Genomic DNA, 21,073 nt, shown 5'->3' with positions numbered 1-21,073 from the left:
AGTTGATAAACAGTTTCTCCTACCGTAAACGTAAAGATCTCAGTAACTCCTCCAGGTCAGACGACGGTCCTTTTAAAAATCTCCATGTGAGGACACTGATGTGAAAATGGTCAACAATTAACATTGTTCTGGAGCAGAAAATCAGGTTCCAGGAATGTTTAAAGTGGTTTATCAGCATGACTTTAATTCTTTTGCTATACTGAGAGAACGCTGTAACCTTCACGAGCCACCGCCTGCGTTCTTTAAAATGGCGGACACGAAAAAAGCGAAGGGCTTTTAGTTCCCACCTCTACAAGGGCGGTGTGAATACCGTGACGAAGACGTGACGCTGACGCTTTCTAGCTCATTTACATGTTGGAGTCCAGATCCTTTCGACATTAACAATGGAGAATCAGAGTCTGACCTGTCTAGAACTTCCAGCACCCTAACCCTAACCCTATTATTATTATTGAAGCCAAAATTATTCTCCCTTGTTATCTATATTGATAAAACTGTTGTGTAACAACATGTTAAAACTCAACCTCCACCTTAGCTTTATAATATTGATTATAATCAGGTATTACACATATTACTATCAGTATTTTCCATTTCATCCAAAACACACACACAAAAATCTCGGTACATAAAAAACAATTCAGCCAGTAAAAGCAGACTTTGGCTCCATAAAACTCAGGCTCTCTGTCCTGTCTCTCTGTCACACTAACTATCATCATCCACAGTGTCTTTACAAATCATGGAGAAATTTTACACTAAACACAGTATTTATATTATTATTATTATTATTATTATTATTACTGAAGCCAAAATTATTCTCCCTTGTTATCTATATTGATAAAACTATAATGTAACATCATGTTAAAACTCAACCTCCACTTTAGCTTTATAATATTGATTATAATCAGGTATTACACATTTATATTACTATCAGTATTTTCCATTTCATCCCTGTGCACTTAAATAAAGCATTAAACATTTTACAGAAGGTGAATAATGTGATTTGCTCTGAGAAGAGAAAGTTGATAAACAGTTTCTCCTACCGTAAAGATCTCAGTAACTCCTCCAGGTCAGACGACGGTCCTTTTAAAAATCTCCATGTGAGGACACTGGTGTGAAAATGGTCAACAATTAACATTGTTCTGGAGCAGAAAATCAGGTTCCAGGAATGTTTAAAGTGGTTTATCAGCATGACTTTAATTCTTTTGCTATACTGAGAGAACGCTGTAACCTTCACGAGCCACCGCCTGCGTTCTTTAAAATGGTGGACACGAAAGAAGCGAAGGGCTTTTAGTTCCCACCTCTACAAGGGCGGTGTGAATACCGTGACGAAGACGTGACGCTGACGCTTTCTAGCTCATTTACATGTTGGAGTCCAGATCCTTTCGACATTAACAATGGAGAATCAGAGTCTGACCTGTCTAGAAACTTCCAGCAGGAGAATTAGTTCTCTTTCTGAAGCCTGAGTTTAAAACCAGGAAGATGTTTCATCACGTCAGACAGGAAAAAATCTGGACCAAAAAAAATATCAATTTAATGGACTTGTTTCAGTTCCTAATATTGTGAATCTAAAGATGGAATTTCACATTAAAAAGCTCCTCAGCTGTTTATTTTATTTAAAACAAACAAACTACATGCAGTGTGATGGAGAGCCGTGATCTCAGAACCCATGAGGAAAAGGTCACTGGCCTGCTGTTATTTCCATAAATTTGCTTAGTGATTTCAATAGAAAACAATGGACTATTCACTTCTCCTTCCTCACATTTAATATCTTCATAATGAAGGTAGTTCTGTATGATTTACACAGTCCCCTCAGAAAGTACTGAACAGCGAGGCCAATTCTTTTGTTTTTGCGTTCAATTACACTGAAGTGATTTGGATTTGATGTCAAAATATGAAGATGAGCCAAAAGATCAGAATTTCAGTTTTCATTTACTGATTTTTACATCGAGATGTGTTCAACAACTTAGAAACGTGTTTAATACCAAAGGTGCCATGTTTGGTGGTTGTTTATTTTGAGGGGTTTCTCCCTTCAGTCTCCTTTTCAGGAGCTGAAATGCTGTTCAGTTGGGTGAAAGCCTGGTGATGGACTTGTCCAGTCTAAAACTTTCCATTTATTTCCCCTGATGAAGCCCTGTGTTGTCTTGCAGTGTGTTTTGGGTCATTGATGAGTTCCATCATCAGTACTTATTAGTGAGTTCATTCCAGAAGCTGCCGTGTAAACCCAAGCCATGACTGTACCTCCACCATGCTTCACCCATGAGCAGATCCTTTCTTTCTCTACAGTTTAGCCTTTACATCACTTTGGTAGAGGTTCATCTTGAACCCAGCCACTGGGGGTGTGCGTTCTTAGTGCTGGTCCCAAGCCCAGATAGATTGGGGAGGGTTCCGTCAGGAAGGGCATCCGGTGTAAAAACCTATGCCAAATCAAATGTGCAAATTATGATAATCCACTGTGGCGACCTTGAATGTGAGCATCCAAAATAAGAAGTTGAAGAAGATTGAGAGTGTTTGTCATTCATTGCTGGTGTTTTCTTTGGCCTGACCTGTTCGATATCTGGTTGTTATTACACCAGTGGTTTCTTTCTTTTTCAGGACATCCCAGATTGTTGTATTGACCATGTCCAATACTTGTGTAATAGCTCTGAGTTTCCCTCTTTTCTCAGCCTCAGTATGGCTTGCTTTTCTCCCATAGACAGCTCTCTGGTCTTCATGCTGTTTTATCCTTTTTCACAACAAATGCAGTCTTCACAGGTTAAACCCAGGGCTTAAACCAAAAGTATAAATTCAGAGCTGCAGTATTGATTGTGTAAACAATCAATCTAACAGGACACACCTGGGAAAAAAACAACAAAAAACCAAAAACCCACACCTGTCAGGCACATGTTCCAATATTTTTGATCATTTGAAAATGGGTAGGTTCAAACCAAAGGTGCCATGTTCTAAGTTGTTTAACACATTGTTTTCATCTTGTTTAAGTTGTTTAAATCTTTTAACATCTTTCAAAACCTTGCTCTTTTACTACCTTAAATCCCCAGAAGATGTTTTATCAGGTTATTGTCTTCCAAAAATGTAGCAAAGACTACGTTTTTGGAAAAAAGAAGCAGCGAAATATTTATTTCTTCTGTTTTCTTTTTTGAGAATTGTTTAATCTCATTAATGACACAGTGCTATTTAATGCTAGATTGTGAACTCCAGAGAAGAGAGTAAAGAGAGATTGGTGGGGGAACGACTGTTTATAGCTGCAGTAACATTAGTGACAACTTGCATCAAGAAGATTAAATGTGACTGTAAAATGGATAAAATGTATGATGTTCTTGAATAAATAAGGATTTGTAATCATTGTTTTGCTGTGGTATAAGAGGAATAAAACACTTGGGGATGTGCTGTTAGAAAAACACTGAACTGCCAGGTGGTGACAGGAACTCCACTTCATCACACCACTCAGTATTTTACTGTAACAGTGACACAGTGTTTATTTGATTTATTGCTTAATTAAATTACAGTTGATTGACTTAATTTTTTATTTAGTTTGATTTTATTCAGGAATTTGATATTAATATTCTTGTCCTGTGGCTGCTGTACATTTAACAGCTATTCCGCTGTACATCTAACAGTGAGGGGCGTAGCACCATGTTGGCTATAAGCCATGTACAATGAGATTGAGTGGAATAACTGTTTTATTCTATCCACATTCTCCGGATTTGAGAGAAATGGAGCATTTTTATTTTTTGCAAATTTGATAAATAAAAACTTTATACAAAATGTCTGACAAAATCATTTCCGCTTAGAATGTAAACAAACTTGTGAAATAACAGTAGCAATTTGTGAAAATGCTATAACAATAATTCTTGAAAAATACAAAATTAAACCATCAAATACTTTTATTCCAAATTTTGTTGCTTTTTTGTATTTTTTAGGGTTTTGTTTTCAAGTAGACTTTTATTTAGTCCTCGGTTGGTTCAGCAACATGTTCTGCCAATTTGTTTTTCTCTACTCACGGTATATGAGCTGATAGCCTAGTAGGAGAGTAGCCAATCAGAATGCGCGATTGCTCATATCCAGTGAATGTGAATAGAATAATTTGAGTTAAAAGGATCTATCTATCTATCTATCTATCTATCTATCTATGTGTGTGTGTGTATTTTTCTGCATGGTCAGGAATTGAATTTAACTTCATCCTAAAATCTCCACATCACAGGAGACGGTGAGTTAATGTTGTTGTGTGATCTGTAGTGTGTTCACCATGAGATTTGAGTTCCAGAAACAGTGTATGTCTCATCTCATTATCTCTAGCCGCTTTATCCTGTTCTACAGGGTCACAGGCAAGCTGGAGCCTATCCCAGCTGACTGCAGGCGAAAGGCGGGGTACACCCTGGACAAGTCGCCAGGTCATCACAGGGCTGACACATAGACACAGACAACCATTTACACTCACACCTACGGTCAATTTAGAGTCACCAGTTAACCTAACCTGCATGTCTTTGGACTGTGGGGGAAACCGGAGCACCTGGAGGAAACCCACGCGGACATGGGGAGAACATGCAAACTCCACACAGAAAGGCCCTCGTCGGCCACGGGGCTCGAACCCGGACCTTCTTGCTGTGAGGCAACAGTGCTAACCACTACACCACCGTGCCGCCCCAACAGTGTATGTATAAAAGAAAAAACTCGAAAGCATGTACACTATCAATGGAATTATTCTTTCTAATATTATGCTTATCTGCTGGTTACATTTTCAAAAATCTAATAAATGCCATGTTATCAGTAAAATTCTACTGAGAGTCAGTAAACAGTTTTTGCATGTATACATTATTTAATTAAGACAAATATATTTAAATACAGAATTAGATAATTTACAAACATTGAACTGAGGATTAATTTAGTGTTAAAGTAGAAATTTAACTTTAAAAGTTGAACCTACTGTATATCCACTGAGGTCCAGACGGCTATGAAATGAAACAAAGACGTATCATCCAGCCAGAACCAATAAATGACGTCTGCACTGATTGTTCTGAAGCAGAAAATCAGGTCTCAGGTTTCTAAAACTGACCTCTGAGCATTTTTTCCATTCTTTTCTACTGAGGTGGAGATTTACAACAATGCTCACATACACAAGTCAAACCAGTGTGATGTTGATTGTGAGTTAATATGGCTTACTGTACAAACAAAAATAGAAGCAGCTGAATTCCATTTGTTTTTATTTTTATATCACAGAAATGTACAGGTTTTGATCAGGCATGGTCACAGTGTAGCCTTTATTTTTATCCTTATGAGAAGTACACTTAACATTAACAGTTGAACATCAACAGTTGAACATCAACACTTGCTGTCAAATTAAACTGTATAGAGGAGAAAAATGAAATGATTTTAACTGATGAAAGTTTGCTGTACAAAGATGGTCATTTGGGCCATAATCAGTGTTCCACAACTACAACCTTCTCACAGTCAGTGCGTTTACATGCACATAGAGAGAATCGAATTTCTGCCGTTGCTCGACTGAAATCGAAGTTCAAAATGCCATGTATACACCTTAATTCGGCTGAAATTGAACCGAACTTGATTTCTCGGAATCGAGCTACACGACCTAGATTATACGATTTCTGCCGAGCTACTTAGTGCATGTATACCCTATCAAGCTAGTAGTCGAGCTACTTACTGCCCCTTCCGGAAGTGATGAGACCACAAGCGGGAAACACAACAGCCTCGGTCGGCATGACAACAGTAGTAGCGAGCAGCAGAAGAGGTCAGGAGGAACAAACGAAAAAGAGAAAATGGCGATGTAGAGCTCTCTGAAGTGTGGGTGGAGCACAGAGGACGGCAGGACAAAGCTTCTGGTACTAATAGGCTTTTTATTGTCAGACTTTTCAGTTTAACACCCTACTTTTATTCTTGAGAGAGACACACATGCGCGCACGCGCGCTGTGTTCTAGTCCCGGGATGAGCTCTCCCCTCTGCTCTCCCTCTGCCTCCTTAAATAGGGCGCGGTTACTGGGAAGACACACAAACACAGGTTAATTACCGTCAGGTGTAGTGATTCTGCCACTCACCTTCCCTGGCTTCGCCCTCCTGTCACAGACCGGCGCTTGACCACGCCCCCACTGCCACAGGCAAGCAGAAACGTGCACTTCTGGAGCAATGAGGAGACAGAGTTCATGCTCATTCAGCTTAAGGAGTTGAATATATTAAAATTCATGGACGGGAGAAAAACGCGCAATGGAGAACACGGAACTGATAACTTTGTTTACACTCTTGAATAGCTCTTCTTCATGACGACAACCGGAAGTGTACCAACACGATGGGGCGTGTAGCGCCACCTGTGGCTCGGGTGCACAATGCACCTCACACAATAGCCCGATTTCATTGTGTGCATGTAGGATTGGATTTCTCTGGCACCCTGCTGGGACCTTCAGCTCGATTACCGACAGCAGCTCGATTTGGATGTGCATGTAAACAGACACGCAACTTGTGAACAGGCAAGGCAGGCAACTGCTTGGGGCCCCCTGGCCCAGGGGCCCCCCTGAGAGTTGGGGCCCGAGGGCTTATTTATTTATTTTTTCTCATCTCATTATCTCTAGCCGCTTTATCCTGTTCTACAGGGTCGCAGGCAAGCTGGAGCCTATCCCAGCTGACTACGGGCGAAAGACTGGACAAGTCGCCAGGGGCCTCATGTACAAAGCTTGCGTACGCACAAAAAAGCTACGTACATCACTTTCTGCACAAACATTCGTATGTACAAAGATTGACTTGGCGTGGAAAAGTGCGGTACTCTACGCAAACCTCATGGCTGGCATACGCACATTTCTGGTGCATCTTGGTACTTGGCGACACTTAGAGGCAGAGCAACGCAACTACATTTAGGCCTATTCGGTCAAGAGTCATGACATGGCGATAAGAGGCATCCAAAAATGCATCGGAACATCAAGATGCATGAATTGAAATGTATGTCAGTCATACGACATTGTCGAGACACATAATGCGAGACTGTTGGGTAAATGCCAACAGATCCATCAACCATCCCTTCCATATTGTAATTACGGGAAATGAGAAACCCCAGCAATATCATTTCGATATTATTCCCATTGACTATTGGTTAATTAATTAAATTAAAGAATGCACATGCAGGACCATGCATTGCAGCTAGCTTAATAGATCTTCCTCGCGCATTTGCCGCGAGGTGTCAGACTGAAATATTATTAGTTGATGTTGCGTGGGGTAGCCTTATCACATAATTACCAAGATCAATATATGAAACGATTTCCAAGTGTGTACAAATCAGACACAACCGCGGTGTGTGGCGTGTTACACAATGTGGCGCAGCGGCACGGCGTGCCAATAATGGAGCGAGACCTGCCGGAGGACCCAGACCCTGGGCCTCACAACGAGGTGCCACAGCGACATGGCATACAAACCCGGCAGCGCTTAATAGCCACAATGTGAAAAGGTAAGGACAGACGGGACACGGGACACCATTCATTTTTTAAGATATTCTTTTAATGTGTTATTCAGTTCCTTCAGTTCCTCGCGGATTCCCTCGAGGTTGTCGTTAATCGCCTCTATCCCCTTTAAAATTTCCCCCTGCGACTCAAGGACCGCGCACGTCAGCACCCGGCCTGTGGACCCGGCGACAGGGGCAGGCGGTGGAGAAGGGGGGCAGGTGACAGTGACGCTGGATCCGCTCGGCTGGGGGTCCTCTTCCTGCTCGGGTGGGATGGACTGGGGTCCTCCTGTTGTTCCCTGGCACCCTGCATTTGTCATTAAAATCCTATTGTGGAAAATATGTGCACATGTTTTATTTCTGGTTACATGTGGCTAGGAATATTGGGCCTACTAAGAGAGGAAGACATTTCCTCAAATACAGGGTGTCCCCGAAAAAATGTACACATTAGAGCACTAAAGGTGTTTTTTTGTTTTCAAAACCCATGTAACTCAAATAGACACTCATTGTGGCGCAGGCACTGCGGACGATGCGAATCATACCGTTATCTTGGTATAGGCTACATTCACATTCAGTGGCATACAATCAGTGACCATTGCATGTCTCATAGCATACAGTTTGAACATCACTTTAATTGGAGGTGACAGAACAATTAAGTGATGTATGTGAATTCTATTACACTGTGCTAAAGGCAGGGATTAACGCGAATAAATGTTAATGTTAAATGTTAATAATAAATATTAAATGTTAATTTGATTAACGCAAGATTTCTAACATTTAATTAACATTAACGCGTTAGTAAAAGTTGCCATGTCTTTTACCTAACGCGGGCCTTACTGCAGGTCTATTTATACTAATTAACATATTCAGTGTGGAATAATTGAGGGAGGAGATGGGGCGGGGAACGGGGCTCGTGCATGTGCGCCGAATTCCACGCTGATTGGGATGTATAACAGGAGAATGCGTGGAAACCTTCGTACGCACTGATTGATACATCCGGATTTTTTTGGTCGTACGCAAATTTCCCGATTTTGACGTGCGCACATATTTAGTGGGAAATCCATGCAGGTCTTTGTACATGAGGCCCCAGGTCATCACAGGGCTGACACGTAGACACAGACAACCATTCACACTCACATTCACACCTACGGTCAATTTAGAGTCACCAGTTAACCTAACCTGCATGTCTTTGGACTGTGGGGGAAACCGGAGCACCCAGAGGAAACCCACGTGGACACGGGGAGAACATGCAAACTCCACACAGAAAGGCCCTTGCTGGCCACGGGGCTCGAACCCGGACCTTCTTGCTGTGAGGCAACAGCGCTAACCACTACACCACCGTGCCGCCCGTATTTTGTTTTTTTATTGTTCTTTACCATTGTACACTGTGTGCACAATTATTAGGCAAGTGAGTACTCTGACCCTACCATTATTTCTATGCATGTTTTCCAACCGCAAGCTAGATACACTTGAATGCTAATTGGATTTAAGCATTCTCAGGTGGTATTTATTTGTGTAATGAGGGAGGGTGTGACCTAAAGTCATTAATACCCTATATTAAGGTGTGCATAATTATTAGGCAGCTTCTTTATCTCAGGCAAAATGGGCCAAAAAAGAGATTTAACAGACACTGAAAAGACAAAAATTGTAAAATGCCTATCAGAGGGATGCAGCACTCTTGAAATAGCTAAGCTATAGAAATGTGAGCACAAAACAATCAAACGTTTTGTTGCAAATAGTCAACAGGGTCGCAAAAAATGTGTGGAGAAGAAAAGACACAAATTAACCGCAAAAGACTTGAGAAGGATTAAACATGAAGCTACCAGGAACCCATTATCCTCCAGTGCCACAATATTCTAGAACTGCAACCGACCTGGAGTGTCCAGAAGGACAAGGTGTTCGGTGCTCAGAGACATGGCCAAGGTAAGGAAGGCTGAAACACGACCACCACTAAACAAGACTCACAAGTTGAAATGTCAAGATTGGGCCAAGAAATATCTGAAGACAGATTTTCCAAAGGTTTTATGGACGGATGAAATGAGAGTGACTCTGGATAGACCAGATGGATGGGCCCATAGCTGGATAACTAATGGACACAGGGCACTTTGACTCAGACACCAGCAAGGTGGTGGAGGGGTAATGGCATGGGCTGCTATTATTAAGGATGAGCTAGTTTGACCATTTCAGGTTGAAGATGGACTTAACATCAACTCCCAAACCTACTGCCAGTTTCTAAAAGATACATTCTTCAAGCAGTGGTATGGGAAGAAGTCTGCATCATTCAAGAAGGCCATGATTGTTATGCAGAACAATGCACCATCACATGCACCCAAGTACTCCACTGCTTGGCGAGCCCGCAAAGGCCTTAAAGATGACAAAGTAATGACATGGCCCCCTTCCTCACCTGACTTAAACCCTATTGAGTACTTGTGGCCCCTTCTTAAGCATGAGATTTACAGCGAGGGAAGACAATACACCACTCTGAATAGCATTTGGGAGGCCGTGGTTGCTCCTGCACAAAAAGTTGATCGTCAACAAATCAAAAAACTAACAGACTGGATGGAAGGCTCATGGCAGTTATTGAAAAGAAGGGTGGCTATATTGGTCACTGAATATTTTTGAAATGCTAGAAGTGTTTATTTGTTAATTCTGAGTTGTTTATTTGTTACACTGAAAATTAAAATAAACAAGTGAGATGGGAAACTTTAAGCTTTTCATTTAGTTGCATAATAATTCTGCACACTAAATGTTGCCTAATAATTGTGCACACTTATATATTCCCCTGAGAAGGCCTAAACTCCCCTTTCCTTTGTTAATCATTCTGGTTTTAGGTTTATTAACAATTTGGATTGACTGAGAGCACTGTATTTGTTCAACGATAAAATTAATCATCAGGAATACAACTTGCCTAATAATTGTGCACACAGTGTATTTTCACATTTGGAATTTAAAAAACTTTGGTTTCATACATTTTTCGTTAGTGTCAGATTATTTATAACATATTGGTGATGAACACTGGTCAGAAGGGCCCCCTGGAAATTTTTGCTTGGGGCCACAACAGACTCTAGAATCGCATCTGCATGTAAACGTAGTCATTGATCCAGAACCAGTTCCTGATTTGTTTTGTGCTCTGCTCCCACCTTGTGGTCAAAGTCTGTATTGCACACAACGCATGAAAATGGTGCTGTTTTTTTTTTCTTTTCAAACACTGCAAGGCGATATTATTAAATTTCCTCAGTAAATTAATTGCCAAATGCTTTAAACAATTGTTAGCAAAACCTTTAATGAATTAATGAATACAGAATGGATGAATTGAACACTGACCGACAAATCTGCAAATACCCTAAAACAAAAAGACCATCTGTAACACACAGTAATGTCTAGACTATATGATGTTAACAATAAATCCAATAATATGAGGTGTAAATCAAGAAAGAAAGAAAGAAAGAAAGTTATGAGTACTGATGGAGCTGTATGAGTTAAAGGAGTGTGCTCACCTGAGGAAAGCTCACTGCTTATAAGACCTTTAATGTAGCAGCATGTAAACACAATAATTACAGCAAAACATCATAATTTCAGCAAGACACTTTTAAAAATACTCGACCTTTTCCACATCATCCTTTTCTACCACATCTGTTGCTTTGTGTAACTCACACTAAAATTTAAGAACTAGATGTAACATTCATGAAAAAGTGTACAAAACACATTTCAACAGCCACATTCTGACTTCTATTGTATGTATGTGTATATATTACACACACACACACACACACACACACACACACACACACACACACACACACACACACGACACTACTTGGAGGATCTTCAGGGTTATCGAAGTGAATATTAAAATCTCCAACAACTACAGCTTTGTCTAAGGAAATAACAAGGTCTGAGATGAAATCTGCAAATTCAGAATGAAACTCAGAATATGGCCCGGGGGGCCTGTAAATAATAAGCAATGAAACTGACTGGGTAGACTTATTTTTTGAGGCTACATACATCATGTTAGTATAAAGAACTTCAAACATATTAAAATTATAACCAGGTTTTTGTTTACACCCAGATAATCATTATAAATAACCACAACACTTGTGTTATTCAGTGGTTCTTGTCAATCCAGGACTTCTCTTTTCAGGTCCAACACAAAGCCAGGACCCAACATGGAAATCCTGGTGGCCTTTCGTCATCACATCTCTCAGCGATGCACAAAGTGACTGTCTACCTGTTTCTGTAACTGATAATATTTTGCACAAGTCACCCTGTGAGATGGACAGTTGGAAGAAAAGGAAGGGCAAAGCAGAAATTGAGAGAAAAAAGAAGAGAAAGACTCTTGCTACAGACACAGCTAAATGCTGCAAAATAAGCTAAATTTCCACCAGTAAGGGACCAGGTCACACAACATACCTTGCATGGCTACCTAAGTAGCTAATAACAGTGTGACAACAGCCCATAGGCTACACAGTTTGCACATCTTATGTCTCCAAGGCATAGCAAAGAGTGTGACAAGAGATCATATGACATCAAAGACAATATGTTTCATTGAGTTAAAAAAAAAGAAAAGTAAACTTAGATGATGGATTTGCCAGAACTCTGTCATGCCACAAAAGCTCAAGAAAGTTCACACACTGAACAGCAAAACAGATGACAATAGTGTAAGTATAATCCATCCATGAATGTAGTGCAGTAACCTGTGTGACATGCGATGACAAAGCTAATTAGCACCATTTGTCTGTACACTATAAAATCAGTTAAAACAATAATGTATTAATGTAGTCTACTGTTACACTACCTATTTATAGTATGATGGTAGAGTCATTTCACCTCTTTCCTGATCTTTATATTTGGCTTATATTGCATTTTCTTGTGATATTGATACTGTGTGATTTTTACGTTTTTGTAAAAATTGTTGTTTTTGTATGGACCTGAAAACTAGTGACCACTTTGTGGAAGCTAAGGAGATCCAAAGAAGAATAAAGACTAAAGAAGGAATGGCTGAAGTTTTAAGAAAACATGTTGCACCATATTAAAATCTGGCAAATTAGCATGATCATAACATGTAAAATGTTGTTTCTCAGAAACAGCTATTGCACACCTTGAAAACCTTGATATTTTCTCTCTGCAGAGTTCTGCATCTGCTGGCCATGAATTGACAGAGATATATACCATTTATTTATTTATGTATTAATTAATTTATTTATTTTATCATGTTTTAGTTTTAAAGCCCTACACAGTCCCAGTAACCTGTAAAATTGGGTGCATTTGTATTCAGGTTACGTTCACAATAACAAGAGAGGCAGACATTGCAATAGGACAGTGACGGGTAGGATCATGTAAAGTCCCATCTGTATCCCAGCACTTCAAACCAAAACGATGCCCATGGTTAGCCTACAAAATTAGAGGTTTGTGTGAGCAGTGTGGCCTGGGATGGAGTCAAATTCCCAGCCGGAATCATTGTTCCAGTCCGCCTTGGTGACGCTACCAAAGTTTACTCCTATTAATGAACTTTCCATCACCTTTTATTCTATCATTAATCTTTGCAGCTAAGATATTTTTACTTCTTGAGCTTGCGGTTTATCTGGTTTTCCAGTGTGGAAGCGGCTTTCAGGTAAATCACACCAGATCACAAACCTCTTTTCAAGTAGTATTTCTGTCACAGCTCTAAAGGAAGTGGTGAGCACCAAGTGGCCAAATGTGTGAAAGAAATAAAAAGATGTAAAAAGATGCTGACAAGGTTCACATTCACGTGTTTTCATTTGTTGGAGATTGTGATGTAGAATGCTGTGTGTGAGGTGTAGATGGAGCTTCACCTCAGTGTGATGTAGTGCTACAGAGACTAAAGTCAAACAGGAAAAGTTTTGGAATCATTTGTAATAAATAAGGTTTGACACAAATGAACGTGCCATTACATTTGCATGCATGTTCTCAAAAGAAAACCTCTGTGTGCACAGGGTCTCATGCATCTCTGTCTCACTGCAACTCATAATAGAACCTGTGGCTAGCTGTATGTAGGGCAGTCTACTGGTGTGTGAATGCGGTTTGTGCTGTTCGGCTGAACACACGAACAAGGTTTGTGTGTGAAAGTGTGTGTGGTGTGTGGACTGCTTCTTCCTACACGCATCAAACTATCACTTTACAAGTAGAACACACCACTGAGGTGAAAAGACACAGAAATAAAACTGTCTGCTGTATGTTAGCATAAAAAAGCATAACCACCACACAGAGCATTTTGAACCTCCATAAAACAATTCAAATTATGTTTCCTATTTACTGTGTTGCTGTGTAATGTGTTGCCATAACAGCCGTCCCCATGCATCAGTTAAAATGCTTTAGATTAAATATTTAATGCATTCTGATCTCTAGATGAACATACAGGCAAAACTAACAAAGGAAGGCCTGAGAACAAACACACCGAGTCGTTCATGAACAAAAGGCAGTTATTATCTCATTCTCATCTCATTATCTCTAGCCGCTTTATCCTGTTCTACAGGGTCGCAGGCAAGCTGGAGCCTATCCCAGCTGACTACGGGTGAGAGGCAGGGTACACCCTGGACAAGTCGCCAGGTCATCACAGGGCTGACACATAGACACAGACAACCATTCACACTCACGGTCAATTTAGAGTCACCAGTTAACCTAACCTGCATGTCTTTGGACTGTGGGGGAAACCGGAGCACCCGGAGAAAACCCATGCGGACACGGGGAGAACATGCAAACTCCACACAGAAAGGCCCTCGCCGGCCACGGGGCTCGAACCCGGACCTTCTTGCTGTGAGGCGACAGCGCTAACCACTACACCACTGTGCCACCTGCAGTTATTATGTGATCAGTAATTACAGACCAGCTGCTGTACAGTTCAGACATCTGGTTTGTGGGGCATCTGGGCTTCATCCTGCATTAAACGTGTTCTAGAAGCTCAAAGGAGTCTGAGTTTAAAAAGGTTAGATAGAGCAGTGATCTGGAAAGGATGTGTGACGTACAGGCAGATAAATTACAATCAATTATTTATTTATTTAAGGTCACAGATCAGCAGACAACAATAAAAAAATAAACTGCAACATGATCCTTTATTTAACTGGACAGCTCTTATAACAAATTTTCTAAGTTGTCAGATCTGGAAGTTGAAAAAATTAATTCCAGTGTAATTAAGTAATCGAAACTGTTTACAATGAAGTTCTGCACATGTGCCACTGAAACATCCCCAAAGGCTGCGTTAAACCATGGCCAAGTCGTGTTTGTCAGCTGCAGCTTCATGTGAAAGATGAGGTGCAAAACACTGTTTTAAAAACGTACATGTAATTTTTAGGAACTGAATTTTATCTCGAGCTGATCGTATATAATGGATGTTACATTAAACTCACACGAACAGCATTTTACTTTTTTACAACTCAGACTTTAAAGCATATGGTGACATCAGAAAGATTTTAATATGGTGAACTTTTCCGGAAGGAGACATTTATGTCCTTGTGGTTTTTCAGTAGTGTTATGTATGTACCGTGATTATCTATTAGTAATACTTACCTCCAGAGGACAGACTGCCACGAGCGCATAAGGGAATCTTCCTGTGTAACCATAGCGACGTTCAATAATAAAGAAGTAACTGAATCAGCTGTAAGACGTTGTCCTCCGTGCTCTGTGTTTATCAAGTAATAATGATTACTATGAAACCTTAAGGGAGCAACATAACATAAATTGGCGACGAGTCGTGTAGTCCGGAAGACTTTCCATGAACTGTCATTGAATGACAAGTCAGTTTTTGGTGAGTTTTGGGCTTAAAGAACGCACGCAAAGTGGTTAGCTAATGTGCTAACGGCACCAACTGTCATCCGAGGAGGAACAGTGAGTGATTCAACAAGTGTTTCAACAAGTGTCTCAAGTGTTTCAACTGTGTAAACAATTCCAGAAAGAAGTAAAATGGCTGGAATAATTGGACATATGGACATTTTTGACGAGTCTGGTGAGCAATGGGCAACTTACATTGAACGTTTTGAACACTACGTTTTGGCCAATGACATTACTGTTGCTAAGAAACTGCCAGTGCTGTTTAGCGTAATGGGACCAAAAACGTATGGACTGCTTCGGAGTTTGGTAGCTCCCGTGACACCCGGTGAAAAGTCGTACGAAGATATTGTGACTGTGCTAAAAGACCACTTCACTCCGAAACCGCTTGTTATAGCTGAACGGTTTAGATTTCACAAGCGAAATCAGGGGGAGGGGGAGACAATAGCGCAGTACGTAGCAGTGCTAAAAAGACTGTCAGAACACTGCGAATTCGGGGCTTATTTGGAAGACGCACTAAGGGACAGATTCGTGTGTGGGCTGAAATGCGAAGCTGTACAGAAGCGCCTATTGACAGAGGATAAGCTCACGTTTAAAAGGGCAGTGGAAGTGGCAGTGTCAGCCGAGACAGCAGCACGCGACGTACAGCAGTTGAGCAGCTCCCTGAAAGTGAATGCGGTGTTCTCCCAAAGTGAGAAATGTCGCCGCTGTGGGAAAGCAAATCACAATGATGACAACTGCTGGTATAAAGACCGCGAATGTCACCAGTGCGGGAGGAAGGGCCACACGAAATTAATGTGCAGAAGTAGTAAATCAAAAAGTAACAACGAGAGAGAATACAAACAGAAAGGGGGAAAGCATGAACAGAAAAACAGTAACAGACGCAGTGGGAAAGATAAAAAGAAAAGGATACATCACGTCGAGGCGAATGAAAGTGATAGTGAGGGAACAGGATCAGGCAGTGACAGTGACTTGGGACTGTATGCAGTGTCACAGAAGGGCAAATACTCACGCATAACAGTAAAACCAAAAGTCAATGGGAAGAGAATGGAGATGGAGTTGGATACAGGGGCAGCTGTGTCACTCATTCCATACGAACTGTACCAAAGAAAACTGCATAAATTCCCTCTGCAACCCACTGATATTGTCCTTAGGACATACACAGGAGAGCCATTGGCACCTGAAGGCGTAATTACAGTGCAAGTAGAATTGAATAGGCAACATGCTGACTTGCCACTGTATGTGGTGAAGGTGGATGCACCACCATTGTTTGGCAGGGAGTGGCTGAGAGCCATCAAATTGAACTGGCGAGATTTAAAGACTGTACATGCAATTGAGCACAGAGAGACAGACAGTTTAGAGGCAGTGTTAAAGAGACACTCCGCTGTTTTCTCTGACAAATTAGGCACCATGAGAGGAGTGAAAGCCAGGCTCACTCTCAAACCAGACAGCACACCCAAATTCTGCCCACCACGCAATGTGCCCTATGCTCTCCGACCGCGAGTAGAAGCCGAGCTGAAACGCCTCACTGAGCTAGGCGTCATCTCACCAGTGTCGCACAGTGACTGGGCAACACCAGTGGTGCCCGTAAACAAAAAGGATGGCACCGTGAGACTTTGTGGGGATTTCAAAGTCACCCTTAACTCAGCTCTGTGCGTTGACAAGTACCCAATACCACGCATCGAGGACTTGTTCGCTTCTCTCGCTGGAGGTCAACACTTCAGTAAGCTAGATCTATCTAACGCCTACCTACAGATGGAAGTAGAAGAGAGCTCCAAGAAGCTACTTACCATCTCAACGCAGAAGGGACTCTTCTGCTTCAACCGTCTGCCGTTTGGTGTAGCGTCATCGCCCGCCTTGTTCCAGAAGGCAATGGACCAGGTGCTCCTCGGCCTTCCACACACTCACTGCTACCTGGATGACATCCTTGTCAGTGGTCCTGATAAGCAGACACACCTGAACACCCTGGATGCTGTCCTGCGCAGGCTAGAGGAGTACGGCCTGCACCTGAAGAAGGAGAAATGTCTCTTCTTCCAGGAGTCCGTGGAATACCTGGGCCACATCATCGACGCTGCTGGGCTTCACAAGTCACCGGAGAAGGTACGTGCCATCATAGAAGCACCAGCACCAGCCGACATAAGTCAGCTCAGATCTTTCTTAGGAATGCTGAACTACTATGGACGCTTTATCCCTGACCTGAGCACAGTTTTACAACCGCTGAATGAGCTACTTAACAAAGAGAAAAAGTGGCAGTGGACATCAGCCTGTGCGTCAGCGTTTCAGCAAGCAAAGACACTTTTAACATCGCAAGAGGTGCTCACTCATTACAACCCTGAGCTGCCTCTCCGTCTTGCTTGTGATGCTTCACCCTATGGGGTCGGAGCTGTGCTCTCCCACGTCATGCCGGATGGCAAAGAAAGACCAATTGCTTATGCATCGAGGACCCTGAGTAAAGCTGAGCGTAACTATGCTCAGATTGAAAGGGAAGCTTTAGGCATAGTGTTTGGCGTACGGAAATTCCACCAGTACCTGTATGGCAACACATTCACTCTGCTTACTGACCATCGCCCACTAACCACCATCCTCAGTCCAGTGAAAAGTACACCATCAATGGCCGCAGCTCGCATGCAACGTTGGGCCCTCCTGCTTTCTGCTCACAACTACACCATCGAGTACAGGAAAGGTGCCCTACATGCCAACGCTGATGGACTGTCAAGGCTACCACTCCCTCATGCTCACAGTGAGAAGCCAGGAGCAGTAGACGTGTTCTACACATCACAGCTAGAGACATTACCCGTCAGCAGCACTGTGATCAAGCGCCACACCATGTCTGATTCCACCCTGTCTCGTGTCTTGGAAATGGTCACCACTGGACATTTTCCAGCAGCCAAGAACACAGGTGATGAGCTGTCACCCTATCACCACCGACGGCATGATCTAACTGTGCAGCACGGATGCCTCATGTGGGGTTTGAGAGTGATTGTGCCACCCAAGCTGCGCCCCCGTGTGCTGGAAGAGCTACACGCAGCACACCCAGGTGTAGTAAGGATGAAGAGCTTAGCTCGCAGCTATGTCTGGTGGCCTGGCATTGACTCCGACATCGAGCACAAAGCTAAGTCATGCCACACTTGTCAACAAGTGCAGAAAGACCCTGCTCAAGCACCCTTACACCCGTGGATGTGGCCAACCAGGCCCTGGGAACGCATACATGTGGACTTTGCTGGCCCATTTGAAGGACACATGTACCTTGTCATCGTAGATGCACACTCCAAATGGCCAGAGGTACACATCATGGACAGCACTACATCCTCCAAAACCATCACAGTGCTTAGGGGACTCTTTAGTCGCTATGGCATTCCTCACAACCTTGTCAGCGACAATGGCCCCCAGTTCTGCTCTGAAGATTTCAGCACGTTCCTGAAAGCCAATGGAGTCAAGCACATTCGATCAGCACCGTACCATCCTGCTTCCAATGGCCTGGCAGAGCGCTTCGTGCAAACATTCAAGCACGCCCTGAAATCTTCCAGAGGAACTGCTCCAGTGCAACAGCGTCTTGACACGTTCCTCCTGACCTACCGCAACACGCCGCATGCAACAACAAAGGAATCCCCAGCCATGCTGTTCATCGGACGCAAGCTGCGTTCTCGACTGGATTTCCTGAAGCCAAGTGTTGCTGGAGCTGTGCACCAGTCACAAGATGCACAGCTACAGCGACGTCTGCTGCACTCAAAAGAGAGACAGTTTGACGTTGGCGAGCCAGTGCTCGTGCGTGATTATAGGAGGGGGGAGGATAAGTGGACACCAGCTGTCGTGATTCAGAAGACCGGACCAGTCTCCTACAAGGTGAATGTAGGAACACAAGGCATCTGGAAACGCCATGTTGACCAGATGCTGGCTCGGCCCGAGTCAGACACACAAGGGACTGCAGGAAACCTTCCTGTGAGTCCTCCCTTGTCACTACCTCTGACCACCACTGCAGGTAACACACTTAACACAAGTACACCTCAAGAGATGGAGGATACTGATATCATTCCACCCACACTATTCCAATCACCCACACCACACAGATCACCCAAAACACTCATTGCACCACAGTCCACTGAAACAATGCACACACCTTTTACAGAGACAGAGACTATGCAACGTTCTCCTACAACACAACCAGAATGTACAGAGACAGAGACTGTTCGACGTTATCCTATGAGGATCACACGCCCGCCAGCATGTTACGGTGTGCAGTAAAAAAAAAAAAGAAAGAATCCTACAAAAAAAAAATAAAGAAAGAATCTTACAAAAAAAAATGTTGACATTGCTGAATGTTGTAAAAAAAATGTTTACATTGTATGTGTATGTAAAAAAAAATGATGAAAGAATGTGACATAGTGATGTTTTAAAACAAACAAACAAACAAAAAAAAGAATGCCTTTGCAGGATGTTGTTCAATGTTGTGGTTATCAGCCGTAATCTAACTAACATGTTTCTAGTCATATGTGTCAGTAGTAATTGAAGATCGAATCTTAAATCTTTGTAGTTAAAAGACACATATAATTGTTTATATAATACGATATAATTATCTGGATGTTAGTCTGAAGTAATGTTTTGTTATTGACAACAAATCTTAGTGGGGAGGAGATATGTTATGTATGTACCGTGATTATCTATTAGTAATACTTACCTCCAGAGGACAGACTGCCACGAGCGCATAAGGGAATCTTCCTGTGTAACCATAGCGACGTTCAATAATAAAGAAGTAACTGAATCAGCTGTAAGACGTTGTCCTCCGTGCTCTGTGTTTATCAAGTAATAATGATTACTATGAAACCTTAAGGGAGCAACATAACAAGTAGGTTGGAGGAAAATAATCAACTTGAGGCAGTGACACTTTAAAAAAGTTGTTTCAACATATTTTAACACTTTTTTTTTAATTCGTGTAATAACTTGTGGTACGGAAGTGTGGTTTTCGACTGGTTATCCTGTAATAGGGAGGGAAAGTGAAACACAGCGATCCTAGTGGTAGTACTATTGAAAATCCCATAGACCCGATTTAAAAAAAAAAAAAAAATCCCACTCAGTTATGACGTGGAACTTGTACACCCCCAAAAAATATGTTGTATATGTTGGGATTATCTACTAACTGTGAAAGTATCAGGTGAAATTTCGCTGTCTTTTAAAAGATCGAAATTGCGCCTAACCTGTCAGAAACAGACTACAACCGAACTGTCTAGTCAGAGTCGCTCATATTGCGTCAGCAGTAGGTTTAGGGATCCCACGACCGGGAAGATCTGTGCATTTTGATCATGCTATGTTTTTCGCCAGACTGCAACCACCGGTCAGAGACAAATGGTTGCAAGTTTTTTACTTTCCCAAAGGATCCCGAACAACGTCGGATTTGGATTGAAATAATCAGGTGAGTTGCATGTACACAGATTTGGAAAGGCACTTGACTTGCGATGACGTCAAACATACGCGACGTCGGGTCCGTGCAGTCTTTGATCAGCTTATTAAAAAAACATTCAAAACAATTCAAATCGGTGGAAAAAATAAAGTATGATCACCAGGATCGATAGAGCTGCCCTACATGCACAACATATGGAAGCCATCGTCTTAACTTTGAAGTGTAACCCGAAATGTAATTTTTTGAAAAGATATTCCCATTCATTTTGCCATAGAGGTTGGAACGCATCCAGTAGGGGGCGATGAGATTACTTTCCCTCCCTATCTTCTCTGGAATTAGGTCATGTTCCTGAAGTTGTTGTGCAAACTGAAAGCATGCAATCGATTGCCTTAACTTCAAATCCGTGGTTAGCTACTACCCCTGAAGATATTGTGTGTTGGGTTTTGAAAATGTTTTCTTCCCAC

The 21,073-nt window shown here is 42.1% G+C and overlaps 1 protein-coding gene across 1 annotated transcript; it reads left to right on the top strand.

The window, feature by feature from the left end:
* Nucleotides 1-15,136: 15,136 nt before the first annotated feature.
* On the top strand, nt 15,137-19,478 carry LOC132883507 (uncharacterized protein K02A2.6-like). The gene has a single exon (XM_060917217.1). The coding sequence runs from the start codon at nt 15,350-15,352 to the stop codon at nt 19,454-19,456; it is 4,107 nt and encodes a 1,368-aa protein (XP_060773200.1). The 5' UTR covers nt 15,137-15,349; the 3' UTR covers nt 19,457-19,478.
* The last annotated feature ends 1,595 nt before the right edge of the window (nt 19,479-21,073 follow it).

This window comes from Neoarius graeffei, chromosome 3, assembly GCF_027579695.1.
Source record: "Neoarius graeffei isolate fNeoGra1 chromosome 3, fNeoGra1.pri, whole genome shotgun sequence".
Lineage (NCBI taxonomy): Eukaryota > Metazoa > Chordata > Actinopteri > Siluriformes > Ariidae > Neoarius > Neoarius graeffei.
This window is presented reverse-complemented; position numbering and strand designations above follow the sequence as displayed.